Genomic DNA, 24,750 nt, shown 5'->3' on the forward strand with positions numbered 1-24,750 from the left:
GTGCACGGCGTGGGGTGGGTGCACGCTGACTGACAGCCAGGAATGTGATTGCAATCATTGCATTGAGAGTCAGTGCATGAAAAGAAAGAGACCAAAAAAAAAAGGTAAAGGAAAAAAAGTTCAGTGGTTCTAAAATGGCAGGGGTTCTCAAACTTTTTCATGAATTGTTGTATATGGCCCCTAGATGGAAATTGTCATACCAGATTTGCACTGTTAAATTAAGGCTAAAGAAAATGGCCTTAATGTTACCAAATAGTCAGTGTACATACACTAAATTGCCAGGGTCATCGCCATGTTGGCTTGTGGTGGACACTTTTGTAAAAATTACATTTTTGCCACGGACATACAAAATGGGAAGACAATAATATTACCAGAAACACATAAAGAGACAGCCCTAAATGCCCATAACAGGTCTGTCATACAGAGTGTGTACAAATTGAACCAAATGGACCCTTACATGTCCATTTGGTTCCATTTGTGCACAGTGTTGTGGTCCTTGAAAATAAAACATTTGAGAACCACTGGCACTGGACTCCTAATATCCCATAGTGTAATAGTAAATAAGTAACGTGTCATACATATTTAGGAGAAAACCTGGAGACTGCCATCAGTAATTGGGTCTTGTGATGAAAATAATTAAAATGTAAAAAACTAAATCTATGATTTGCCACGGACAAATGTCGAGGAAGTAAAGGAATACCAAAATGCTCGCCCCAAAACACAGTCGCCCCTGGACACAAATCCGGTGACCTCGGAACGGTCTCTACCTGGTATTCACAAATGTAACCTCAATAAACTATGTCTAAAACTCTAACCAAACCATAAACCATATGCCTAAACCTAACCCTATTTCTAAAACTTAACCTAAGAAAAACTATGCCTAAACCTAAACGTATTTCTATCCTTTATCCTCAGTAAAACAAATACAAGAAACGGCGGGGAAATAATGGGGGCAAGCCTGTTTTGGGGTGAGTCGTCCAGTTACCCAAGTAGGCCCTATATATAGGGTTGAAGTGGCTCAACAGATTTCTATGCTATATTTAACTACTGGCCCCCACATTGCTACTTATTAACAGTCCTCAAAAATGCAACTAGTAGCAACTGCAAGACATTTCATTGGTGTGGACTAACCCCCCAAATTGTTGGTCCTTGACATGAAAACGTTAAGAGACACTCATTTCCCAAGCCACATTAAGCAGAATCTGTCAACACTACTGCCTTAATAAACGTGATGTTTGTTGTAACGTCTTTGACATTTTTGGGATGAGTTCCCAGACTGGATAACCACTGATTTATGGGACAGAAACACATGCTCATCTTTTAAAGACGTCTTTAATTGTCATCATTTTAACAGGTAAACACATGATCAAATTAAAACACACCGTGCACGTAGGCAAGCCTACAGTGCGGGCACAGCAATACGTACAGTACCAATAACATTAATACATCATCATCGCCATCATCATTTAAAAGCCTATTGTTAGGCTAAGTCTGTCCACCACGGTTCTGGTGTTGTCTAAAAACTGTGATTCTCAAACTGGGGTCCCTCAGGGTTCCTTGAGGGCTTTAAGTCTTGAGAGTTATAACGGGGGTCCTTGAAATTAAAAAGTCTGAGAACCATTAGGCTTAAAAACGTGTGACTAGTGCACAAAAGCACGCACGCATGGACATGGGGTATGAGCAGCAGCAGGAGAACTCAGCAAGCTCAGCAAAGAAAAAAAAAAGAAGAAAAAGTGGCGGTTTCTTCATAAGAGCCGGCTTCTATTAATGCACTGCTGCGGCCCATGTTTAATCCCTTCCATTGCTCTGTTCCTGCAGCCACTTCACACAGTGGGTCAGGTCAGGAGAGCCCGGAGAGGGGTGGGAGGGGGAGCTCCCGACCTGCCTTTGGGATCAGTGTTGTATTGGTCCGGTCACACGGTGTGTAGACGCCGTCCTGTATCTCTTTTGAGCAGTGTCACGCTTCTCACGCTCACGGACATGCATCGATGTAAAACAACCTTTAAGTTCACACCTCGACAACGTTTACATACGCTGAAGTGTCACACCAGGGTGATTTAACAAAGGAACAAGCCTGTATGAATAGACCATTGTCTGACCCGTTAACTCCTGTAACGTAGGTGTTAAACGACGTGTGCATGATGTCATTGAAATTGCGTCCCCCCCAAACATTGAATCACAGATACAACACTGTTTTTGATGAAGGGATTGAGAAGGTGTTTGTCTGAGGGCTAAGGTTGCTGGGCTGGCATGCATGCTTGGTCTGGGGAGGTATAGCACACTTACAAGGAGCACTTCACCCATTTTCAACCCCTCTTCATATAATTGGTCCTCGCACTAATTCGCACAAGATGATGACAGCGTTTCTGTCTCCTTGCTCTGTGTCTCAGAGGAGGGCTGTGTGTGGACCAGTTCAGAAACCTGCCTGCCAGTGTGACGTTTTGGTCATTTCAAACTGCATTATATACCGTACAGACTGAGAGTGCTCGCTTTTGTTTTCTACTGTGATAATTCACTTGAACTGTAGCATCCCTATTCTAGGGGCGAACATCCGGCGATGGCTGCAAAAAATAGCAGATCTACAAGCTCGGCAAAGAGATTTGGTGTAGAGGGAAACACCACAGATTCTAGTATAGAGCCCTGGGGGACAACGCTCAACAAAGTACAGTATACATACATTATAGGGTTTAAGTGGTTGGGATTGTGGGAGACAGAGTCCTGCCACTCTGCGCTGGGCTCAGTCAAGCAGTCCACGGTTCAACATTTGATTCGTCACATAATGAACACAAGGTACACAAGAGTAACTTTCTTTGATTCCAAGCTCCTCGACGCTGTGGTAACAATAAAAAACACATGAAAGAATAAAAGAATGTAGAAAGATACAAAATAAATTAATACATGATTGAAAATGTTAAAAGTTACAATGTCAGCGAGGAGAAGGAACCGAGGCACCATCCCTCTATCGCCGCTGTGGGGGTGTGCATGAGCTGTGCAGGGTAGGTGTGGTGTGGACAGTGGTGTGAAGTAAGGGGCACGTACCTTTTAGGCGAAGCCCGAACTGGCGAAGTGGGGAAATGTCCGATACCGTAGCGATCTGGCGAACGTCTTCTGGACAGGGCGTTTATCGTGCGCTTGCCCAGGCCTTACGGCCTGGTCATAAATATAACGATTGCATTCACCACGGCTTCGTAACTCGCGCGGCGCTCCGCCGGCCGCGCGGCCCTGGCCCGCTCTTCGCGGCCACTCGCGCCTGCGGCGCTCGGGGGCGAAGAGCAGGACCAAGGTCCGCTGGCCTTCGCGCCGCTTGCAGTGTCGTGGACAATCGATTCGCCAGATCGCTACGGTAGGAGACAAATCCCCACTTCGCCAGTTCGGGCTTCGCCAGAACAGGACTTTCCCGAAGTAAGTACATTCACTTAAGTACTGTACAATTTGAGGTATTTGTACTTTACTTGAGTATTTTCAATTTCCAATACTTTTACGTCTACTCCACTACATCCCGGACCCTAACATTGTACTTTTATTGCACTACATGTATTTGAAAACTTTAGTTACTAGTTACTTTGCATATATAAAGTATAATATTATAAAACATAACCACTTTAAACCACTTTTATACCTAGGCTATTTAAAAATAGCCGATCTACAAGCTCACAACGTGTCGCGATGTGTCAGACTTTTACTTGTAACGGAGTATTTCTACATTGCAGTATTGATAATTTTACTTATATGTAAAACATTTGAGTACCTTTTCCACCACTGGGTGTGGAGTGGTGTTGGGTGGTGTGGTGTGGTGTTTTTCTTTTTGGGGGGCACAGCGTGGCATGGTATGGTATGGCACGGTGTAGTTGGCTCGGTTGGTCTGGAAGCCCGTCCCCTGGGCCTCAGTTTGAGCAGCTTCATCAGAGGGCCCTTTGTGTGTGGGGCCGACAGGCGCTCCAGTGGGTGGGTGAGCGAGAGAGAGAGAGAGAGAGAGAGAGAGATCGGCCTCTTCAATGGCGGCTGTTTGTTTACACCAGCCAGCCCCCGTCATCCTTCATTAGCAGCCCAGCCCACCGACAACCTCTGATGTGCTAATCACTACTCTGTGTGTGTGTGTGTGTGTGTGTGTGTGTGTGTGTGTGTGTGTGTGTGTGTGTGTGTGTGTGTGTGTGTGAGTGTGTGCGTGTGCGTGTGCGTGCGTGTAAAACTGTCCACTGGTCCTAGTCTTTGCCGCTTCAGGATGAAAGGGTTTCGAAATGTCCCGGCTCGCACACACACACACGGAACAAACGGACACACAGACACACACACACTTCCACATAATGTTCCCTGTCTACGTTGTCTGCCACCGGCGGAACATACACGCACGCGCGCGCGCACACACACACACACACACACACACAAAATGCACAAAGCATGTGGCTCTTCAGAGCGCCCTTGGAGACGGAAGGGGGGGGGGAGGGAACAGGCTCCTGTGATGTCGGGCCAAGAGGCAGAGAGAGGTGAACCCACAGCAGTGTTTCAGAACGAGCTCCGCATCACCGAGATGTGAGAGACCTGCCGACACACACGCACACACACACACGCGCGCACACACACACACACACACACACGCACGCACACGCACACGCACACGCACACGCACACGCACACACACACAGAGAGAGCATTCAATAGTGCCATCTATTGACCAGGGTTAGTATTATAGTTAACTACAACTAACCTTTGGACACTGCACTATTAGGTTGTGTTAGTAGTTTTCTTTTAGTATTTCTGCTTGTGTTTGACATGATGTAGAGATACTTGTTGCACTAACTAGCATTGACTGTTATGGTCACTTTGATTTGGGCACTGTATTATTTTTTGATAGTCGTGCTTTAAGACACTTTATGTATATATATTATTCGTTCCCTTTCCTGTTGTACCTTGCTCTTACTGTACTTACTGTACTCTGTTCTTGTTTTTTCTTTTTATCTTTTTCATACTTCTCTGTAACTTTGTAAATAACCTTATACTGCTGTGCTGCCTCTGGGCAACAAATTTTCCCCCTTGGGATAATAAAGGTATCTATCTATCTATCTATCTATCTAACTACATAACTCAATCTAGAATAGGGGGGGGAATAACACTTTCGTTCAGTGGTTCTTAACCTTTTCAGGCCGAGACCCCCCAAAAGAACCATATTTGAACTCCATACCCACAACCCCAAGCACTTGGAATGTAGGAGTTGAGGCATTCAAGTTTTATCGGACTCGGTTCCACAGATAAATATTGTGAAAATATTTTCAAAAAAATCTTTCTTATTATTATTTGACAATCTGGCCAATGTTTGACAATTCTTTTAATGTCGTTGATTACTTTTGATGCAGTCTTTATTCTTCTTTTTTTTTAAAAGGTCTTAAAAATCCTTTCAATGTCATCTGGGGACCCCTCAAATCATGTGAGGACTCGACACACAGGCCGAGAACCCCGGCTTTAGTTAACAACAACAATTAATTGATTGATTAAAAACAGAAAAATATAACAAAAATAGAGAAAATGTCCTTAGTTTTAGTTTTTGTCAAGGTCGGTGTCAGGTACCAAAAATAGCAGCTCTCAACTGGCTTGACACTACCATCTTACTGACCTCTTGTATGGATCTTCCGAGCCTCTCCTGACTTTTCACCACTCTCCTAGAAGACAAGAAGATCCTTTATGACTTGGGCTACTATGAACGTATTCATCATCAGCACAATACCAAGGCTGCAATCCTTAACTTTAATCTACCCGGGATTGCATGGATTGCATTGAACTTTAACAAACAAAATCTATATTGTTAATAACATTATTATTGCACCGCAAGTGTCAATAAAAACTGACACCGGTGGTGCATCCGGCTTTGTCGGGCGTCTATGCTCACACAAATGGTCAGTGTTCAGGTGAAGGAAGCCGGGCGGGGAGGGTGATATTGATCGTTGCACGCAGGGGCGTCACAAGGGGTAGGAAATTGGGACTGAGTTACTAGGGCCCAAGGTGGTGGAGGGGCCTTAATTATTTTATACTTTAGCTATTGAAAAATAGCAGATATACAAGCTCACAGCGCAGCACCGAGTGCCGCGCTGCGAGCTTGTAGATCTGCTGTTTTTGAAAAGTCGTGAAAATGTGTGCAAATCTTTGAATATATGTATTTTTTAAGCGAACATTTGTGACTCAAATTTTGTTTCTATGTGGTCCCTGGAACTCAATATTTTGAGATGGGGTTCCGTGGCCAAATACATACCATTTTGGGGGTCCTTCACATGAAAAGGTTTGAGCTCCACTGACATAGAAACATAGGTTTTTCAAAAAACCTCAGAAGGATTTGAAATATTCAAAGATTTCCATGATTTTTCAAAAATAGCAGATCTACAAGCTCGCAGCGCGGCACTCGGTGCCGCGCTGTGAGCTTGTATATCTGCTATTTTTTCAATAGTTAAAGCACAGGGGCCCCGCTGTGAATCCTTGTACCCAGGGCCCAGAATTTTTTCAAAAATAGCAGATCTACAAGCTCGCAGCGCGGCACTCGGTGCCGCGCTGTGAGCTTGTATATCTGCTATTTTTTCAATAGTTAAAGCACAGGGGCCCCGCTGTGAATCCTTGTACCCGGGGCCCAGAATTTGGTGCGACACCCCTGATTGCACGTAATCCTACGAGCTGGGGGCGGCAACTCTCAGCGGGGAGAGGCCCTAGTGCGGGACGTAGGCCCTACATCCTCCCGGTGGGGGCTCAACACAGAAATGTGTGTGGGAAGGAATTAATTGGCATATTAACGACTAAATTTGGGAGAAAAAAGGGGGTGAAAATGATTGGCTACTCTAAATTTTACAAAAATAAAAATGAAACAAAAAAAAAAAACCATCAAAGTAACAGGCCACAAAGCAACAAACAGACAGTGCTTACCTGTGTATTGTGAGAGCCACGGTGAGAGTGAAGCTGGCTGCACAGTCAGGCTGGTAGGTGGAGGGCACTACGACATAGTGGCCTGCAGGAAGACGGCAGGCCAGGCTCACATCCTGCATGTAGCAGTGAGGAAGGCAGCTGGCCACTGGCTCCTCATCCCTGGGTAGAGTTGGCTCAGGCACTCCCTCCCCCGGGACCTGAAACACAGCTTAAGAGTTAGGTTTGTAATTGTCCTCAGAGGAAATTGATTTTCCACTGAGACAAAACAAGCGCAAAAACATACTGATGTTATGCATAGCTGAGCCTAGCATGGTTTCAACAACAGTTGCTTTTAGTATTACATTAACATAAACACAGCTAGATTAAAGTAATGCTAGACAGATAGATATCTTTATTATCCTTTTTTTTTTTTTACTTCTATAATTTTTATCCCACGATTTTGCAACCCATTTTCACCCAGTGCCAATTGCCTATGTAATCCTGGGCTCTGCTCTCCCTCTGCCGTGCCTGGGGAGACAACAGACTGACCTCATGCTTCCTTCAATGCATGAGTAGTCCAAGTTGTTTCTTTTCACCTGACAGGGGGGGATTTCCCCGGGATGGACGTAGCGCGTGGAAGGAACACGTTATTCCAACCAGTTCCTTTCCCCTCCGTCAAGCGCCCCGGCTGGCCAGGGGGAGGCATTATTGAGACCAGGATTACTGCATGTTTTTTGTGAGGGTATCAACCCGAGGAGACACGGGGAGAACATGCAAACTCCACACAGAAAGGCCCTATCGCCGACCCCACCTAGGGTGTGGGCGCTGATGACGCGGAGGGAGAAACACGCCCCCAGCACCCACAGCGTCCCCCGGCGGGAATCGAACCCAGGACCTTCTAGCTGTGAGGCGAAGCGCTAACCACTGCGCCACCGTGCCCCCTGGATATCTTTATTATCCTGCGAGGGAAATTCAGTCGGCCAGAGGTGGCACGGCAGTTAAGGTTACAGAGTTACACGTAAAGAGTAAGAAAAATAAAAAGTGCTGTTGTGTACACTGTACAGCAATACAAGGCAAAAAGAAAGAAAAAACAAACAAGAAGCATCAACTAACGAACGGCGGACCTTATAGACGTGGAAGCCGATAGGATGGAGGTCAGTGTCTGCGCGGTTCTGGTGCAGGTGGACTCTGACGTTATTGGCGCCCGCCGTCTTCGGTGCCGGGTCTTCTTCGCGTACGGTGAACGGAAACCGGGGATTGCGACAGTGAGAGGGGAAGTTCCTGCTTCCTCCGCCGGTCGTCCCCGCCTCCCACGCGCCACGGAAGACGCTGGTCTCCCACTCTCCGTCTGAAGCCGGCGGTAGCGACGGACCCGGAGCTTTCAGCGCACTGAGGAGGAGGAAGCACAGTTTCTTATGCAAGCATCCAGGCAGACGCACACAAAAAAGCAGCCAGACGATTGTTAACATTGCAATTGTATGAACACCAATTTAGCGTTTATGTAAAGGAAGGCAGTGGTGTAAAGTAACTTTTCCACTGGCCCAACTCCACACCACTCCACACCACACTTGTGTGAGGTTTTCCACTACAAGGTCCTGGGTAGAGTGGTGTAAAAGTGGTACTAAACGGGGTACTAAAAAGTATCCACTCTAGAGTAGGTCTGAGCTAGGCCACACAGGGCCAAACACATCATAATGACTGATCACTCACTGGGTTTTCATTTAGACCACCAGGATATAGTTGTAATACATGATAATAGATTCTATTGTGTTATAACCACTATTATAATCTATTATAGTATATTATAATTATCATAGTAATACATTAATACTTTATAATGTATTATAATCACAGTTATAATCCATTATAGTGCATTATAATTAGGATAGTTGTAATACAAATTTATTATGTATTATAATCACAGTTAAAAGGGTCAATTTGTTTCTTACCGATAGGGGTACTTTTGTGTAATGGAAAATGTAGATATTTTTATGTGGTGTGGTGTGGTGTGGTGTGGTGTAGTGTGGTGTGGTGTGGTGTGGTGTGGTGTTAAAACTGCAGTCGAAAAGGGGCTTAAGTGAATTTTACACATTTTAGTTTTTTTTTACTTTACTGGAGTATTTCCAATTTTCAGTACTTTTACTTCTACTCCACTATACTGTATCTCAGAGGCAAATAATATACTTCTACTCCTCTACAATTATTTGAAAACTTTAGTTACTTTGTAGATTTGGATTATTATCACAAAACAAACATTTTCCACTTCAGCCCTATTATATATACATTTCGGCCATTTGAAAATAGACGATCTACAAGCTCACAATGCGTCGCATTCTGAGCTTGTGGATCTGCTATTTTCAAAAGATTTTTATACATTTGAAAACTTGAAATGGGACATTCTGCATAGGAGTACTTTCTACTTTTGGTACTTTAAGTACCGGTATATTTTGACACCAATACCTTTGTACTTTTACTCAAGTAAATGTAGAATTCCGGACATTAACTTGTAACAGAGTACTTCTACATTTCAATATTTGATACTTTTACTTAAGTAAAACATTTGAGTACTTTTTCCACCACTAAAGGCTTTTTTTGCAGAATGGGCTAGTGCAGTGTTTCTCAAAGTGGATTCCAGGGAATCTGTGGGTTCATTTAGGGGGGGTCTAAATTCAACCATACAAGTCTGTAACTCTGACACTGTACAAATGGACGGGTCCATTTGGTTCCAACACTGTCAGAGTTAACTCCCTGAGTGCCAAAAACACACTTTACACACTTTTTAATAAGGGTTCCCGGTGCCAAAAACACACTTAACACACTTTTTTTTTAATATGGTTTTAAAACAACTCAAACTAAAAATGTTCACTTATATAGGTGTATTATATACATTATATACAGGAAATGAGCGCAAACTTGATATAATATGATATCATATCATGTCATATCAATTTTGCGCGTATTTCAAATATGACATATTTCCTCTGTTATTGTTTTACACCAGCTTAAATTATAAACGTTTTGGCCTATATCTCCATAACCGTTTATCGGATCGTCTTACTTTTTTTGCTATGTAGACAGAAAGAATTCGCCGACCCAACCGTTCTATGTTTATAGCCCGGCCGTGCACGCTCGTGCGCGTTAGCCGTTTAGCCGAAATTAAACAAAATGGCTGGCAACAAGGACCATTAAATAATATAAAAGTCAGGCATTCAGTGGGTGTTAAGGGGAGACATTGAAACGTAAAAGTTTGGGAACCAGTTACCTGAGGGATAAGGGGGAGAGGGAGAAGGCCCTGATGAGGAAGCTGGCCTGGTGTCCGGGTAGGAAGGTGCTGGGGACCAGCAGATGGTAGCCAGGCTCCAGGTGAGCGTGCAGGACCACCTCTCTCTGGTAGGCGTGGCAGTGAGAGGACGCACAGGGAGGGCTGCTCAGTGTCCTGGCCAGGTTCAGACGCTTCTTCTCCACCTGGGAGGGACACGGTGGATCAGACACACAGGTAGGGCTGTCACAATTATTACATAATCGTCTAATCGCAATTATTTGACATAATCGCAAATATTTTGTCATAATCGTCATAATCGTGAATGTTGAAAAATGTTCATACATTTACAAACATTTTCAGAAATAGTGGAAATAGCAGATCTACAAGCTCACAACGCGTCGCGATGCATCAAAGTTATTTTTTAAATAGTAAGTTGTCAAATATGTCAGTAATTTATTTGTATATTTAGGTTATGTGTCATATCTACCATGTACAACTTCAAAGCCTAAAAGCCAAACAGAAATGTAATTATCAACGAAAAAAAACACAATTAAATCGTTAATCGCAATTATTTGAGTGACAATTAATCGTCATATAAAATGTCATATCGTGACAGCCCTACACACAGATGGATCAAAGCTGATAAAATCTGAAAATGCCTGAATATGTTTGTATGATGAACACAGAGTTCCAACTTCCCACACATTTTTACCAATTAATTTCCCAAACTTTTCCAGAATATTTAACCCAATTTCCAGGACTATATAACAATAATTCAGCTCAATAACAGGTCGCTTACTCCTATGCGCAATGCCCAAAGACAGGTAGTGTATGCCAGTGGTTCTCAACTTTTCAGGCCGTGAACCCCGAAATAATCATGTTTTAACTGGGGACCCAGCACCCTGACGAGCACTAAGAGTTGAGGAATTTTGTATAACACGGTTCTATTGTGAAAATAACCGATCTACATGCTCACAACGCCTCGCAAGACAATTTGGCCCATGTTTAAGAGGTAAATCAATGACCAAAGACAATGCATCGCTATTTTTTCCATGACCTTCCAGGACCCTTGATAAATTCCCAAACTTTTCCAGTACTGGAAAAATATTTTTCTAATTTCAAAATATTTCCAGGAATTTCATGACCGTGGGAACCCTGTGAACAAGTCCTAATAATGATGATTTGTTTAACAGTGTGAAAGGTGCCCCCCCCCCCACACACACACACACACACACAGACACACACACAAACACACACACACACACACACACACACACACACACACACACACACACACACACACACACACACACACACACTAGCACTGTTCCCTAAACAATTAACACAATATTATGTCAAATGATGGCATTTTTAGTAATACTTTTCCTGCTGTTTTGTGCCAACCAGGTGAAGAAATCACAGATTGAGGCTTTAACCTTTGCTTTTATATGAAATATCCCAGGCTATTATGATTTTATGGAAGATGCTTTTGAAGAGAAGGCTTTTGCACACCCAGTTTCTCTCTAGCAGGTGCATGGGTAACAAAACATCTGACGAGTATCTGTCGTTTCGGTCGTAAGACCTTTCTTGACCGAAACGTTGCTGCATTATTAATAAAATCTCTGAAACGGACAAGCAGCAGTGTGCGGGTCAATCTGTCTACTCATCAGATCTCCTCCTAATGGAAGATGCTTTGAAAAATAGAAAAGAAAAAGAAGATACTTCTGAACTTATTGCTAGATTGACCACTTTCAAACGTGCCAATCTTAAAATAACCAAAAATGGATTCTGGCCAAATTGTACAATGACTGAAATCAGTCGTTGCGACTGAGAACTTGAATCCATCCATGCATGCGCACGCACGCACACGCACGCACACACGCACGCACGCACGCACGCAAAGCACACACACACACCTGATTCGTATTTTCTTTGTCTTCTAATTTTTCTTTAGAACAGCCAAATATATGTCATACTAACGAACCTTCCACATGTGAAGAGCAATAGCCTGGTAGTGCTGGTGGTTAGTGTTGTTGGTGCCCTCTTGTGGTCGTTGTGCGTATTGCGTTGCCGCCATGTGCCTGCCTCTCCCGTGCTGCAGAAGGGAGAGCAGCACCTCTCCTCTCTCACACACGTTCAGCCAGAACTTGGGGTTGCTGCCGTAGCTGCTGCTGTTCCGACAGCCCCCCGCCGAGTGGCCTTTCATCCACCGGCCCACCAGCTGGGTACTGTGAGTCAGCACATTTCCTGTTGGAGGGGGAGGGGAGGGCGTTCCAATTACATTAGTGGTTCTCGTCCATCATTTTAAAACCCATTTAGGCCTAGAATCATTGAATGCTTTAACCAGTGAAAAATAGCAGATATACAAGCTCACAGCGCGGCACCGAGTGCCGCGCTGCGAGCTTGTAGATCTGCTATTTTTTGAAAAGGTCGTGAAAATGTGTGCAAATCTTTGAATATACTACTGTATGTCTTTTCAAAGCGAACGTTTGTAACTAAAATTTTGCTTCTGGGGGGGGTCCCTGGAACTAAATATTTTGAGATGTGGGTCCGTGACCAAATACATATAATTTTGGGGGTCCTTCACATGAAAAGGTTTGAGAACCACTGACATAGTAGTCTCTCAAGAACAGACTAACTGAGCTCCAGTTACGTGAAAAAGGACCTTTTCTTTGACGATGGCTGGCCAGATTGCTGACATAGAAACATAGGTTTTTCAAAAAATCTTAGAAGGATTCAAAAGACACTTATAGAATCGGGTCAAAATTCTAATTTTCACGATTTTTCAAAAATAGCAGATCTACAAGCTCGCAGCGCGGCACCGAGTGCCGCGCTGCTTGTATATCTGCTATTTTTCAATAGTTAAAGCATGAAATAATGATACACAATAATGTGTACCCGTTCTGAATGGGTTAATTCTAAGGAACAACAAAGGAACCGTCCACACACCGCGAACAAAGCTAAACAAGTATTTAATATGCTGCTGCAGCAGTCGTCGTCGTCGAAAAACGAAAGCGCTTCGAGACCCGCCTGCCTTTGGTCAGCGCTCAGAAACGCTGGACGAAAGCCAATATGTGGAAACACGCACGTTGTTTGATGACCACGGCGGCATATTAAAGTTTTTTCTTTTAACTTTTTTGGTGCCATGATTTTTTCTCTTCAATGTCCCGCGATGCCATGGTCTCCATAGACTTCCATGTAATTTATAGTGCACGGATCGTGCACGCCCATGCCTAGATGATGCACCACGTGTGTGCCCACTGTTCACAGCTTTCAAACAAAAAAAATCCGCTTGGAAATCCGTTCAGGCATTCATGATTTATCAGCCATTATGTTTTCTTCAGATGGCTGCCATGTTTGAAAGAATGGGTTGGTATGGGGGTTAAACATGCAATTTCGCGATCGCGATCATGCCTAACACATTTCTGGAGGTCCAAAAAACATTTTTGGAAAAAGAAAATTTGAAAAAAACTCGGGGTTGGCACAGCGGTGGTACCAATACAAACTTAGGAAACTCGGGGTTGGCACCATATGTGTTAACTTCGTTCCATGAGTGCAGGACAGGTGCGTTGCCTTTTTGTTCGGGTTGTTAAGAATCTGCAACCCGGTTGACCTCTGAAGCTGTTTGAGTTGAGCACGCCTACACCTGGCCTTTCAATTTCAGGGATCGCCAGTTTGATATACGTACAATTGCATAGTTTGATATGGTCTTTTACAATTTCCAGGGCCCCGGTCTACTACACAGTAAAATCCTAATGGTTTAACAGAGTTGGTTAAACAAAATAACACTTTAAAGGTGATACACCATGCATTTAAAAAGTATTTATGTCATATTGTTTATGTCCCAAAAACGTTTTTCAAAAGGTTTGAGGCTAAATTACCACTCCTGAATAGAGAGCCTCTCATTTTTGAATGGCTCAGAGCATTTGCAGCTGCAGTACCACCTTTGGCCTGAACCGCCCCCCCCCCCCCCCCCCCCAAAAAAATCTTTTTGAAAAAAAAAAATCTTTTTGAAAAAAACATATTTTTTTCTTCAAAAACGGCCGTCGATGACATCATCGACGGCAGCAAATCTGGACAGCCTGTTTTGAGAACCCGTGGGATGCTTTTAACCTCCACCTTCCCAAAACCAGAGAAAGACACAACGGTCTAAAATGGGACTTTGTGAGGATAGAAGGTGGTAGTGGGACCCCAAAAAAAGGTTTTAAAATAGGAAAAGTGAAATTTCATGGTGTATCACCTTTAACCGACTAGTGGACACATCCTGAATCGCGCTAAAACGAGATGATTACCAGTATAGATGCTCTGCAGGTGGCCCTCCTGGTCTATGGGGTAGCCTACGGTGACATCGTCAAACTGCGACACAAATTCAGCCTCGTCCAACCAGAAGTCGCCCTCCTCCGTCCTGCCTTGGAGGCCCAGAGCACAGACAGGGTCCACAGAGCCCCAGCCTTCCCCACTGGAGACACACAAGCACTCAAGACCTAAAACACTTTTTTCTTTTTCAAAAATGTTATCCCACGATTTTGCTCATGCTTCCTTCAGTGCATGAGGAGTGAGCAGGCCGCTTCTAATCACATGACAGAGGGGAGCTTCCCCGGTTTGGACATAGCGCGCGGAAGGAGCGCGTTATTCCAAATAGTTATTTTCCCCTCCATCAGGCACCCCGGCTGGCCAGGGGGAGGCATTATAGAGACCAGGATTACGGCATGTTTTTGTGAGGGTACCTACCCAAGGGGACACAGGGAGAACATGCAGACTCCACATAGAAAGGTCCTTTCGCCAACCTAGGGTATAGGCACTGATGACACGGAGGAGAGAACACGCCCCCAGTGCACACAGCGTCCCCCGCGGGAATCGCCACCGTGCCCCTGAGTTTGCAGACTGTAGCTATGTTTTAATATGTGTAAAAGGAGATATATGCATTTTCCTGCAGCCAGGATGAACACAATTCAATGGACGAACAGAAGTCGCCGAAAGTGGCTTTCGCAAGGCATCATGGGAAACTGAGTCTTTTCCCTCATTCCCGGCCGCGGTAGTGCGGGGGGTATTGGTTACCATGGTAACCAGGGGGGAATCGTTAATACGTGAGGGAACGTGTTAGGAACTCCTGGTGTTGAAAAGGGTCACTTATAATGTTGATGAAAGACACCCACACACACGTACCTCTCAGTCCAGGCCCCTCCACAGCAGCGTCTTCCCCAGGGGTTTCGGATCCTGAGCAGTCTGACCGTCCCACCCGATGTCCTCCTCACGTCCACCCACTCCATGACACTCAGGGCGTGGTGCTGCTGAGCCAGCTCACCGCCGCCACCTACTGGGTCATACAGGCAAGATCACATGGGGGCGTGAGGCCTCTGTTTGCCCAGCATGTTAAACGGGTTGCACAAAATCATAACATCCACTTTCAATCTGGTGTTCCCTATTTTGTTGTATTGCAAAGAAATTGTAAAAAAAAATAAAAGAACAAAAAAGAGGGTGGGGGTCTTAGCTTTTGTCAGTAAGGGGGGCTCCAAGGAAAAATGTTGGGAACCCCTGAATGACGCATGAATGATTCTCTAAAACACATCTCCTCTGAACATAAAAAAAGGACGTTTCCCAGACAGATTATAAATAAAACATGCCGTTAAGACAGCTTTAATTAACTTCGGGGACTCGATATCGAGAAGTTCCACTAATCTCTGGGATCTACAAGAGATAAATCAAGCCCCCTCCTGACCTGCGGGGGTGCTGTGAGTGGAGCAGCTGAGAGCGCAGCCATCTCTGACCGCCTGCAGCTGGTTTAGGTTGAGGCGTCTCCTCCGGCCCCGGTCGCTGTCCTGGCTGGCCCCCCGCTCCTCCTCCCCTGGGGGCCCGCCGGACCCCAGGCTCTCGCTGTCCTGGCTGGCCCCCCGCTCCTCCTCCCCTGGCCCACCGGACCCCCGCTCCTCCTCCCCTGGCCCGCCGGACCCCCGCTCCTCCTCCCCTGGGGGCCCGCCGGACCCCAGGCTCCGGCACTCAGCCAGGCCTCCGGTCAGGTCCACCAGGGCCTCAGACACCTGGCCTGCCCAGAGGCGCTCATACGACCCGTGGAGCCTAGAAATTAATAGGAGGGCAGTGGTGTAAAGCGGTGGTTCCCAAACCTTTTAGCTTGAGACCCAAAAGAGAAATTAAATTAGACATTTGCCCGGAACCCAAACTAGTAAAAACAGCAGATGTACAAGCACACAAAGCGCGTAGTGAGCTTGTAGATTAGCTATTTTCAATACTTCTTAAACATTTGTTTTTCTAATTTATGGAATTTCTTAGATTTTAATTTTATGTATCCATTAAATCCATTCAAAATCATTGAATTCGTTTTTTTAATTCACTAACTTTTTTAGCCTTTTTGGGAATGTTTTTTGAAAATGCTTTGAAATAATATTAAAAACTAAATATAGGAAACAAAATAGAATAATTAACACATTGACCGCCATTTTAACATACCTCCGTACTCCCACCTGCCATTCGTCTCCATAGACTTCCATGTAATTGGGTGTGCACGGATCATGCACACCCATGCCTAGATAATGCACCACGTGTGTCCACATTGCTCACAGCTTTCAAACAAAAAAATCCGAATGGAAATCCGTTCAGGCATTCATGAGATAACAGCCACTATGTTTAACAAAGATGGCTGCCAAAATGGCTGCCATGCTTGAAAGATGGGGTTGCTATGGGGGTTAAACATGCAATTTCGCGATTGCTATCATGCCTACTCCATTTTTGGGGGTCAAAAAAATTTTTTGAAAAAAAAAAATTTTTTTTTTTTTTTTTTTAATTCTCGGGACTATCGGGCCTGGCGGGGAAAGACATTGGAATAATCTCGGGACTATCGGGCCTGGCAGGGAATGAGTTAAGGGACCCATAAAAATGTGTCGGCGACCCACAAATGGGTCCCGACCCAGTGTTTGGGAAACGGTGGTGTAAAGTAAATATGTACATTTGCTCAAGTACCGTACTTAAAGTTATACTATGTAACTTTTTTTATAAAACATATCTTAAAATTGTCCTAACTATTAAATCGCTAAAGTTTTAGAACCCCCACTCTGTTCATTTCAGCTCCCAAAGCCTTTTCTTTATATGTGTTCTACTGAGCCCTGGTGGCCGTGACCGGGGCTGTTTTTCCCCGGCAAAATTACGTCATATGCATCATTCTGTACACGTGTCTCCCTACCGGCCAATCAAAGCCCAGATCATACACTGCTGAGCTCTTCAGGAAGTACACTGCAGTGTTTACACTGGGCTAGGAGTCTAGCATGTAACTCCCCAACCGAGGCTCGTAGAGGGACACGAGAGACCTCTATGGATAGGTCTCGGCAAGGCGAGGCGGACGCGGTGGTCTGAATGCCCGGTCCGTGGCGAAAAACAGCCGAAAAAAGCAGACGCGACCGCGGTTTGCTCTACTGCTACTGACCACTAGTTGAACAACTTACACAGTATAGCTTTAAGTTAAATTTTGAGCTATTTTTTACTTTTTACTTCGGAGTATTGCCGATTTTCAGTACTTTTACTTCCACTCCACTACAGAGGCAAATATTGTATTTTTTACTCCACTACAATTATTTAAAAACTTTAGTTACTAGTTACTTTATAGATCTTGATACTAAACAAACATACATTAGTCACTTCAGCCCTATATCCATTTTGGCCATTTGAAATTGAAAATAGCCGATCTACAAGCTCACAATGCGTCGCATCGCTCGATGGTACTCAGTCCTTCACCGCTCGTTCTTCCCATCAAGCGACCACGCACTCTACAGCCACTTTCCAATCCGAGGGATTCACACTTTGAAGTGCGCGTTTCAAGGGCTATGACGTCACTGGTCACAGATCTACAAGCTCACAATGCGTCGCAACGCAACGCATTGTAGCTTGTAGATACGCTATTTGGCGCGACCCAGTGACGTAATAGCCCTTGAAATGCGCACTTCAAAGTGTGAATCCCTCGGATTGGAAAGCGGCTTACGTGTCACTGACCTCAGATCTCTGTGTGCCTCCATCACCCATCCTCACAGAATGTGTTACACATACAGTCAAATTCAAACCCTTGTTAAATTTCACAAAAGTAACTGTAAATGCCCGTTCACGGGATGCTCACTTGGCGTAGGCCTTCTCCAGCAGAGCTACCCAGAATGCATTGGGGGCGTGGCAGCGGGAGAAGCAGAGCGTGGCGCCGATGCAGGGCAGCCGGTCGTCAACGGTTACCTCTGCCCAGCGACCCTGCTGCCATAGACTGAAACAGAAGCAGCCTCGGTACCCGCTAGCGCCCCACTGTGGCTGGTCTGGGGGTAACACCTACATACATACATTCCATACATACATACATACATACAGTACAGTACAAAAACAACACAGGATGGATTACGTTAAAACAAAAGAAACTAGCATGCATAATATGCAATCAAAGCAGGTGCCGAAGCCGATACCAATAATAGGGGTTAGGTTTCCGATATCTATCGAGAACAGATTCTCTCTAAGGAACTTTGACGATGGTAAGCCAGATTTGGTTTCCGATATATATCGCTCTAGCAACACAGCAACCACAATATATCTGTGATAGGCCAAAATTAGCTGTTATATCGGTCGGACTGTCCTGTAAATCATGACCCAAGAGAGAGATGAAGCAGGGACCCCCACTACATAGCACTACATATTGTATAAAAAATGTGTTGCCGATTAAACGTATTCATAGATTTCATAGATAGCTTCATAGACTTGTTTGACAGCGCTGTCATTGTGTAGTGTTGTGTTGGATTCATGTTAATGTGTATTTACAATTAACCACTTAAACCCTCAATACTTAAAAAATCTTGTACTTGGTTTGCTTTTTATCCCCCTCTACATCAAACCTCTTGGCCGAAAATAGACGATCTACAAGCTCACAACACCTCGCAGTTGTGAGCTTGTAGATCTGCTATTTTCGGCTAATGTTCCCCTCAGAGTTGGGATGCTAGGGTTTAGGGGCTAATGTTCCCCTCAGAGTTGGGATGCTAGGGTTTAGGGGCTAATGTTCCCCTCAGAGTTGGGATGCTAGGGTTTAAGTGTTTTTATTGTTTTTCCCATCATACAAAGATATGGCCTAGCGGTCCAGGCGCATACCACATCGGCTCTGATGCCTGACAGCGTTTGAGGGTTTGAGTCCCGTTCCAGACGACCTTTGCTGTGCGTCACTCCCCATCTCTCTCCCCATTTCCTATCAGTCTACTGTCCTATCAATCAATAAAGGCATAAAAGCCCCCCAAAAAAATCTTAAAAAAGATTTGGTGCCCCCCCCATGTGGTAACTCTGAGGACCCTTCAGGAAGAGAGAAGAGAAGCACTCGTCAAAAAAGTGGTTCACATAAACATTCGTCTAGGGTGCACGGCTCAGGTGAACAATGAACTTAGAGCAAGGACGCCAGCACTCACTTTAGATAGACTTCTTCTTGTTTATTAAATAGTTTTCCCCCAGCAGCCAGGACAAGTGGACGTTTCGGCCACACAGGCCTTCCTCAGCTGTGTGCCCCTCAGCCAAGGGGTCCCGGACCCCCAAATCATTGACATGATGTAACAGATGGCATTACCCTGTCCAACAGATGCTGGTTCTTCAGCAGGACGGTGCAGGCACACAGGAACCAGCAGTCTCCCAGCAGCCCCTGCTTTGCGTGGCCCTGGTTCATGTTGTCTGGGAGCAGGGCAGGAGACTGGCTGATCTCCTGGAGAGGACCGCACATCCATGACCATTCATTACACCACTGGTTCCCAACCTTTTCAGGCTGTGACCCCCAGAAGAATCATATTTTAACTGGGGACCCCCCCACACCCAGACGAGCACTAAGACTTGAGGAATTACATTTTGTGTAACACTGTTCTATTGTGAAAATAGCAGATCTAACATGCTCACAACGCCTTGTGTTGCAAGGCGTTGTGAGCATGTAGATCTGCTAGTAGTTGAATAGTGTTCTTCAATGAATAAAATATAAATTCTGTCCAATCTGTATGGTAGCATTTGTTATTACAATAATAACTGATACAATTGGGGTGGTTGTATTTTATCTCCCTGCTCTTCTATGACATTTAGATGGTGTCAAAGGGCATGTCTCACCCAGACACAGGATCTAACTCGGATTTTGACCTGATAGTCAAGATTCATCAATGGTAAAAAAAAATACATTTCTGCACTTGCGTAGCAAACTGGGTTCAAAGAAGAAGAGGAAAGTTACATAGTGGATTACTGGCCAAGCAGATTTACGACAACCAAGGTTTTGTTTTTTTATTTAGTTACCTGCGGGCGACGCCAGACGATGTCACCCTGTAGCCTGGCGATGGGCGTGGAGAAGTCAGAGAACAAGGAGCTGTCATCGGCGGGGAAGTGGAGGTCCTCGAAGAGACCTTCACCTCTGCTTCCATCCCAGTCCTCCTCGTCCTTCATGGCTGCTGCAGTGCTGGCTGGCTTCTCCACACCTGGCTGGTTTTGTGTTTTGTCGTCGGGGTCAACTGGCTGTGATCAGCTGTACTGCATCTAGGGATGGGATAATCGTTATTATCGTTTATCGTGATAAAAACAAACATATCGTGGAGATTTAAATTTATCGTGAAATGATCCTCCGTCATGCACTGGAATCAATTCACCTTTTATTTGCCAAGCTGCATATGCGGTACCATTTAAACCCTCTATAATTGGTAAAACGGACCTGGAAATGACGTACTTGATAGAGTATTTTTTTTTTTCACTCTCTACCAAATCTCTTTGCCCAAAAGTTGCCGTATGTTGCTGTATGTATAAGTGAGACCTGCGCCACCCATTCCACAGTGATAGACATGCCCAGTATAGCTCTTTGCTGTCTTGTCTCTCATATGACAGTGAGTTGTAGTGAGTTGTGTGTGTGCGTGTGAGAGAGCGAGAGTCACATGTGTGGGAAGATATGCTGTATGAATGCAAATATACCATATCAATTACGCATTTTTTGAAGTGTGCTGTGAACACTGTCAATGTATTTCTTTTTTATTATTATTACTTTGCAAACTGAGCCAGGGGTAGGGCTTGATAATCATTATGCTTCTCCCTGTCCCCTTTTCCAGCATCTTGGACACTTTATTATGTCAAATGGATTTGACAACTTCTGCATTGGACTTTCCTTTAATTTCTTTGTGATTGTGCCTAGCTTAAATTGCACTAATGCACATTGTATATACTCTATGTATTTTATTGTCCAAAAGCTGGAAATAATCAAACTGAACTGAACTGAAGAGTGAAAAGCACAGTGCCCTCAATAATACCCTCATACCTGTCTAACTAACTACTTCAGGGAACAACACTAGAGACTACAGTATCTCTGTAGCCATTAAACGAAACGGGTTTCTTACATTGATGCTCCTACATCATGCAAGCACCAGTTAAAGTTACTTTCCATCCCTCATATACTGTGTGCACAGTGCACATCCCATAACCCACACACTGCACATCATTTTGGAGCTCATATCTTTGAACGGGTAAGGGCTAGTAGAACAAACATGGGAAAGTTTTCTACTGATCTGAAATGTGGAATTCCCTGACACCATGCTACAGTGTGTTGATGAATTGAAAACAATGGAAACATGTCCACAGGACTTTTAGCCTTAATACGTTACTGTACCATGTGCTGTTTACATTTCTGACTAATAAAGTATTCAATAAAATATATGTTTTAAAAGAGGCCCATCCGTGGACCAGACATTGAGAACAAGTGATTTATCCTTTATGTGCCCCGGCCCTCATTCAGCCTGAACCTAAATATGACAACAGCACAATATGATCAGCTTGTGTCTTCATAATATCAATGCTGTCGGGCAGATCAATTATCAATCAATTATCAAAAGTAGCAGATCCACAAGCTCGAAACACTGTTTGAGCTTGTAGATCTGCTACTTTTGATGCTTATGAATTTAAATCCTGAAAAGTACATCAGTTTTGGACATTATGAGGTTTTCTCCTGACAGAGACGATGTATTGTTTCGGGATAGTGTTTTCTGCTGGTGTTTCAGTCCGAGTGTATCAAAGGGTGTGTGCTCAGTGTAGTGAGTGCCTAAACCTAACCTCGCGTCACCAGGCTTTCCGCTGGGCTAAACCTAACCCTAACCTCAGTAAAATTATGCCTTAACCGCCTAAAACCAACCCTAACCTCAGTAAAACTATGCCTAAAACTAACCCTAACCAAAACCGGTGCGCATTTCCGAACGCACCCTTTGATACACTCGGACTGAAACACCAGCAGAAAACACTCTCCCGTATTGTTTCAGAACTGCACGCCTTGGCCCCTGCCATGTTTGATCTGAGAGCTCATCCATTCTCCTGCAGCACCAGTTGTAAACACACAGCTATATTTCAGTGGGTTAAGGAGGTGTGATGAACCCTTTCAGCTCATATTTCAATACACTGACTGCATCCATTCACAATTTCACATCATAATAACCGACTAAATATTCCTTCAAATCAACTGTATGCCAACGCTGACATTGAAAATGATGACAATGATATTTCACTGTGAATGAATGATCCATCTTGTTGTGCTTGCTTAAGAATATAATACCCTGTTTTTGTCTGGTCTTATGTGTTGTGTTTTGGTCTGGTTGATATTTCGTTTTTCACATGTGTTGCTATTCTTTTGTATTGTATGTTTTACACTATATTGTATTGCTGTATTTAGGACCACCTCGAAAATGAGATGCTTCAACTCAAGGGGTTATTGCTAAAAAAAATAACAATTGTCATTGTATCAAATGAGCATGTTTTAAGAGGTATTGTAATTGGGACGAATGTGCCTTCCAAAGAGAACAAAGGTAAAGATGATAAACAGTAACCCACAGTAAAGTAATAACTGACCTTAATGTGTACACAGGGGTGTCACACCAAATTCTGGGCCCTGGGTACAAGGATTCACTGCGGGCCCCCCATGAATGTTAACTATTGAAAAATAGCAGATATACAAGCTCACAGCGCGGCAGCTTGTAGATCTGCTATTTTTTGAAAAATCGTGAAAATGTGTGCCAAGAAACCTATGTTTCCATGTCAGTGATGCTCAAACTTTTTCATGTGAAGGACCTCCCATCTCAAAATATTTAGTTCCAGGAACCCCCCAGAAGCAAAATTTGAGTTACAAATGTTCACTTAAAAAATACATATATTCAAAAATAGCAGATCTAGAAGCTTGCAGCGCGGCACTCGGTGCCGCGCTGTGAGCTTGTATATCTGCTATTTTTCAATAGCTACAATCCACCTTGGGCCCTAGTAACTCAGTCCCACTTTCCTACCCCTTGTGACGCCCCTGTGTGTACATACAAATGAGTCTTAGTTTAATTGCATTTGGTTATTTTTGTGAACTCCGGGTACATGTCATCACCACGTGTCTGTCAGTCTACATCAATTTGGAAGCACAGCATCCCTCTGTTGCCATAGTTACCGTACCTCGCTGGTCCTGCATCACTTCAGGGCGTTTTGTCTTGGTGCTGCTGCTGATCATCATTATTACAACACATCCAGCTATATAGCGTCTGTTAGCTCATCATCAAAACATGGACATATCGCCTCCACGTCGCTTAATCATTACACGCATGTATGTTACCGTCTACTCACACTAAATATACAAGATAAAATGGGTAAAATATGCTTATCATAACGTTATCCTCATAAGGACCGTAAAGTTGTGCATTATCGCTAAGCGCAGCGACATCTGTTCTGAAAGAAAATATTATTCGTCACGCCTCTTCCGGGAATGACACCTTTTGTTGAACGCATGGGAATCCTTCCTTTGCTGGGTATGGTCGCCACCCAGTGGACGTATGTTATAACTACACACAGTGGTAACGTTCATATTGGGTAAGCTGTATTTCTGATTTGATTGTCAGCAGTGGTGTAAGTAACTGTGGCCATGTAAGTACATTTACTTAAGTACTGTACTTGTGTAAAATTTTGAAGTATTTTGACTTTACTTGCATTTTTCCAATTTCCACTACTTTTACTTCTACTCCTCCTCTACATCTCAGATCCAAATATTCTACTTTTACTCCACTACATTTATTTGAAAACTTTAGCTACTAGTTACTTTGTAGATTTGGATTATTATTACAAAACATACATTAACCACTTCAGCCCTAGCCTGACACTCAGCCTGAATTGACATTTCGTTTCGCCAAAACAAAAAAATTAAAGGGGTGTGGCTAGCGATTCAGGGTCTGGAACTAGCTACTTCAGCCCTACATATAGGCTACATTTCAGCCATTTGAAAATAGCCCATACAAGCTCACAATGTATCACGATGCGACACATTGTGAGCTTGTAGAGCTGTTATTTTCAAAAGAGTTGTATACATTTTATACAAATTTATTGTGAAATGGGACATTCTACATAATGAGTACTTTCTACTTTTGGTACCTTAAGCTGATGCCAATACTTTTGTACTTTTACGACATTGCAGTATTGATACTTTTACTAAGTAAAACATTTGAGTAGGCCTACCTTTTTCCACCACTTCCTAACATTAATGCAAACAAAGTAATACAAAAACATGATTATGGAAAGATAATGACATTTATTAGCCATTGGTATTTTACTGTATCCTTATTAAATGAAAC

At 43.9% G+C, this 24,750-nt stretch overlaps 1 protein-coding gene across 1 annotated transcript; it reads right to left on the reverse strand.

Moving 5' to 3' along the window:
- Positions 1-4,401: 4,401 nt before the first annotated feature.
- Positions 4,402-23,721, reverse strand: capn10 (calpain 10). The gene is made up of 14 exons (XM_080726239.1): positions 23,585-23,721; positions 20,426-20,662; positions 19,725-19,856; positions 18,261-18,457; positions 16,139-16,216; positions 15,861-16,015; positions 15,308-15,455; positions 14,434-14,600; positions 12,126-12,388; positions 10,142-10,344; positions 8,004-8,268; positions 6,901-7,097; positions 5,609-5,654; positions 4,402-4,539 (listed from the first exon to the last, which is right to left on the reverse strand). Exons 2-14 carry the CDS (start codon positions 20,570-20,572, stop codon positions 4,504-4,506), a joined length of 2,034 nt encoding a protein of 677 aa, XP_080582365.1. The 5' UTR covers positions 20,573-20,662; positions 23,585-23,721; the 3' UTR covers positions 4,402-4,503.
- Positions 23,722-24,750: the final 1,029 nt, after the last annotated feature.

The sequence above is a fragment of the Nannobrachium achirus genome (genome assembly GCF_963921795.1).
Source record: "Nannobrachium achirus genome assembly, chromosome: 5".
NCBI classification, from domain to species: domain Eukaryota; kingdom Metazoa; phylum Chordata; class Actinopteri; order Myctophiformes; family Myctophidae; genus Nannobrachium; species Nannobrachium achirus.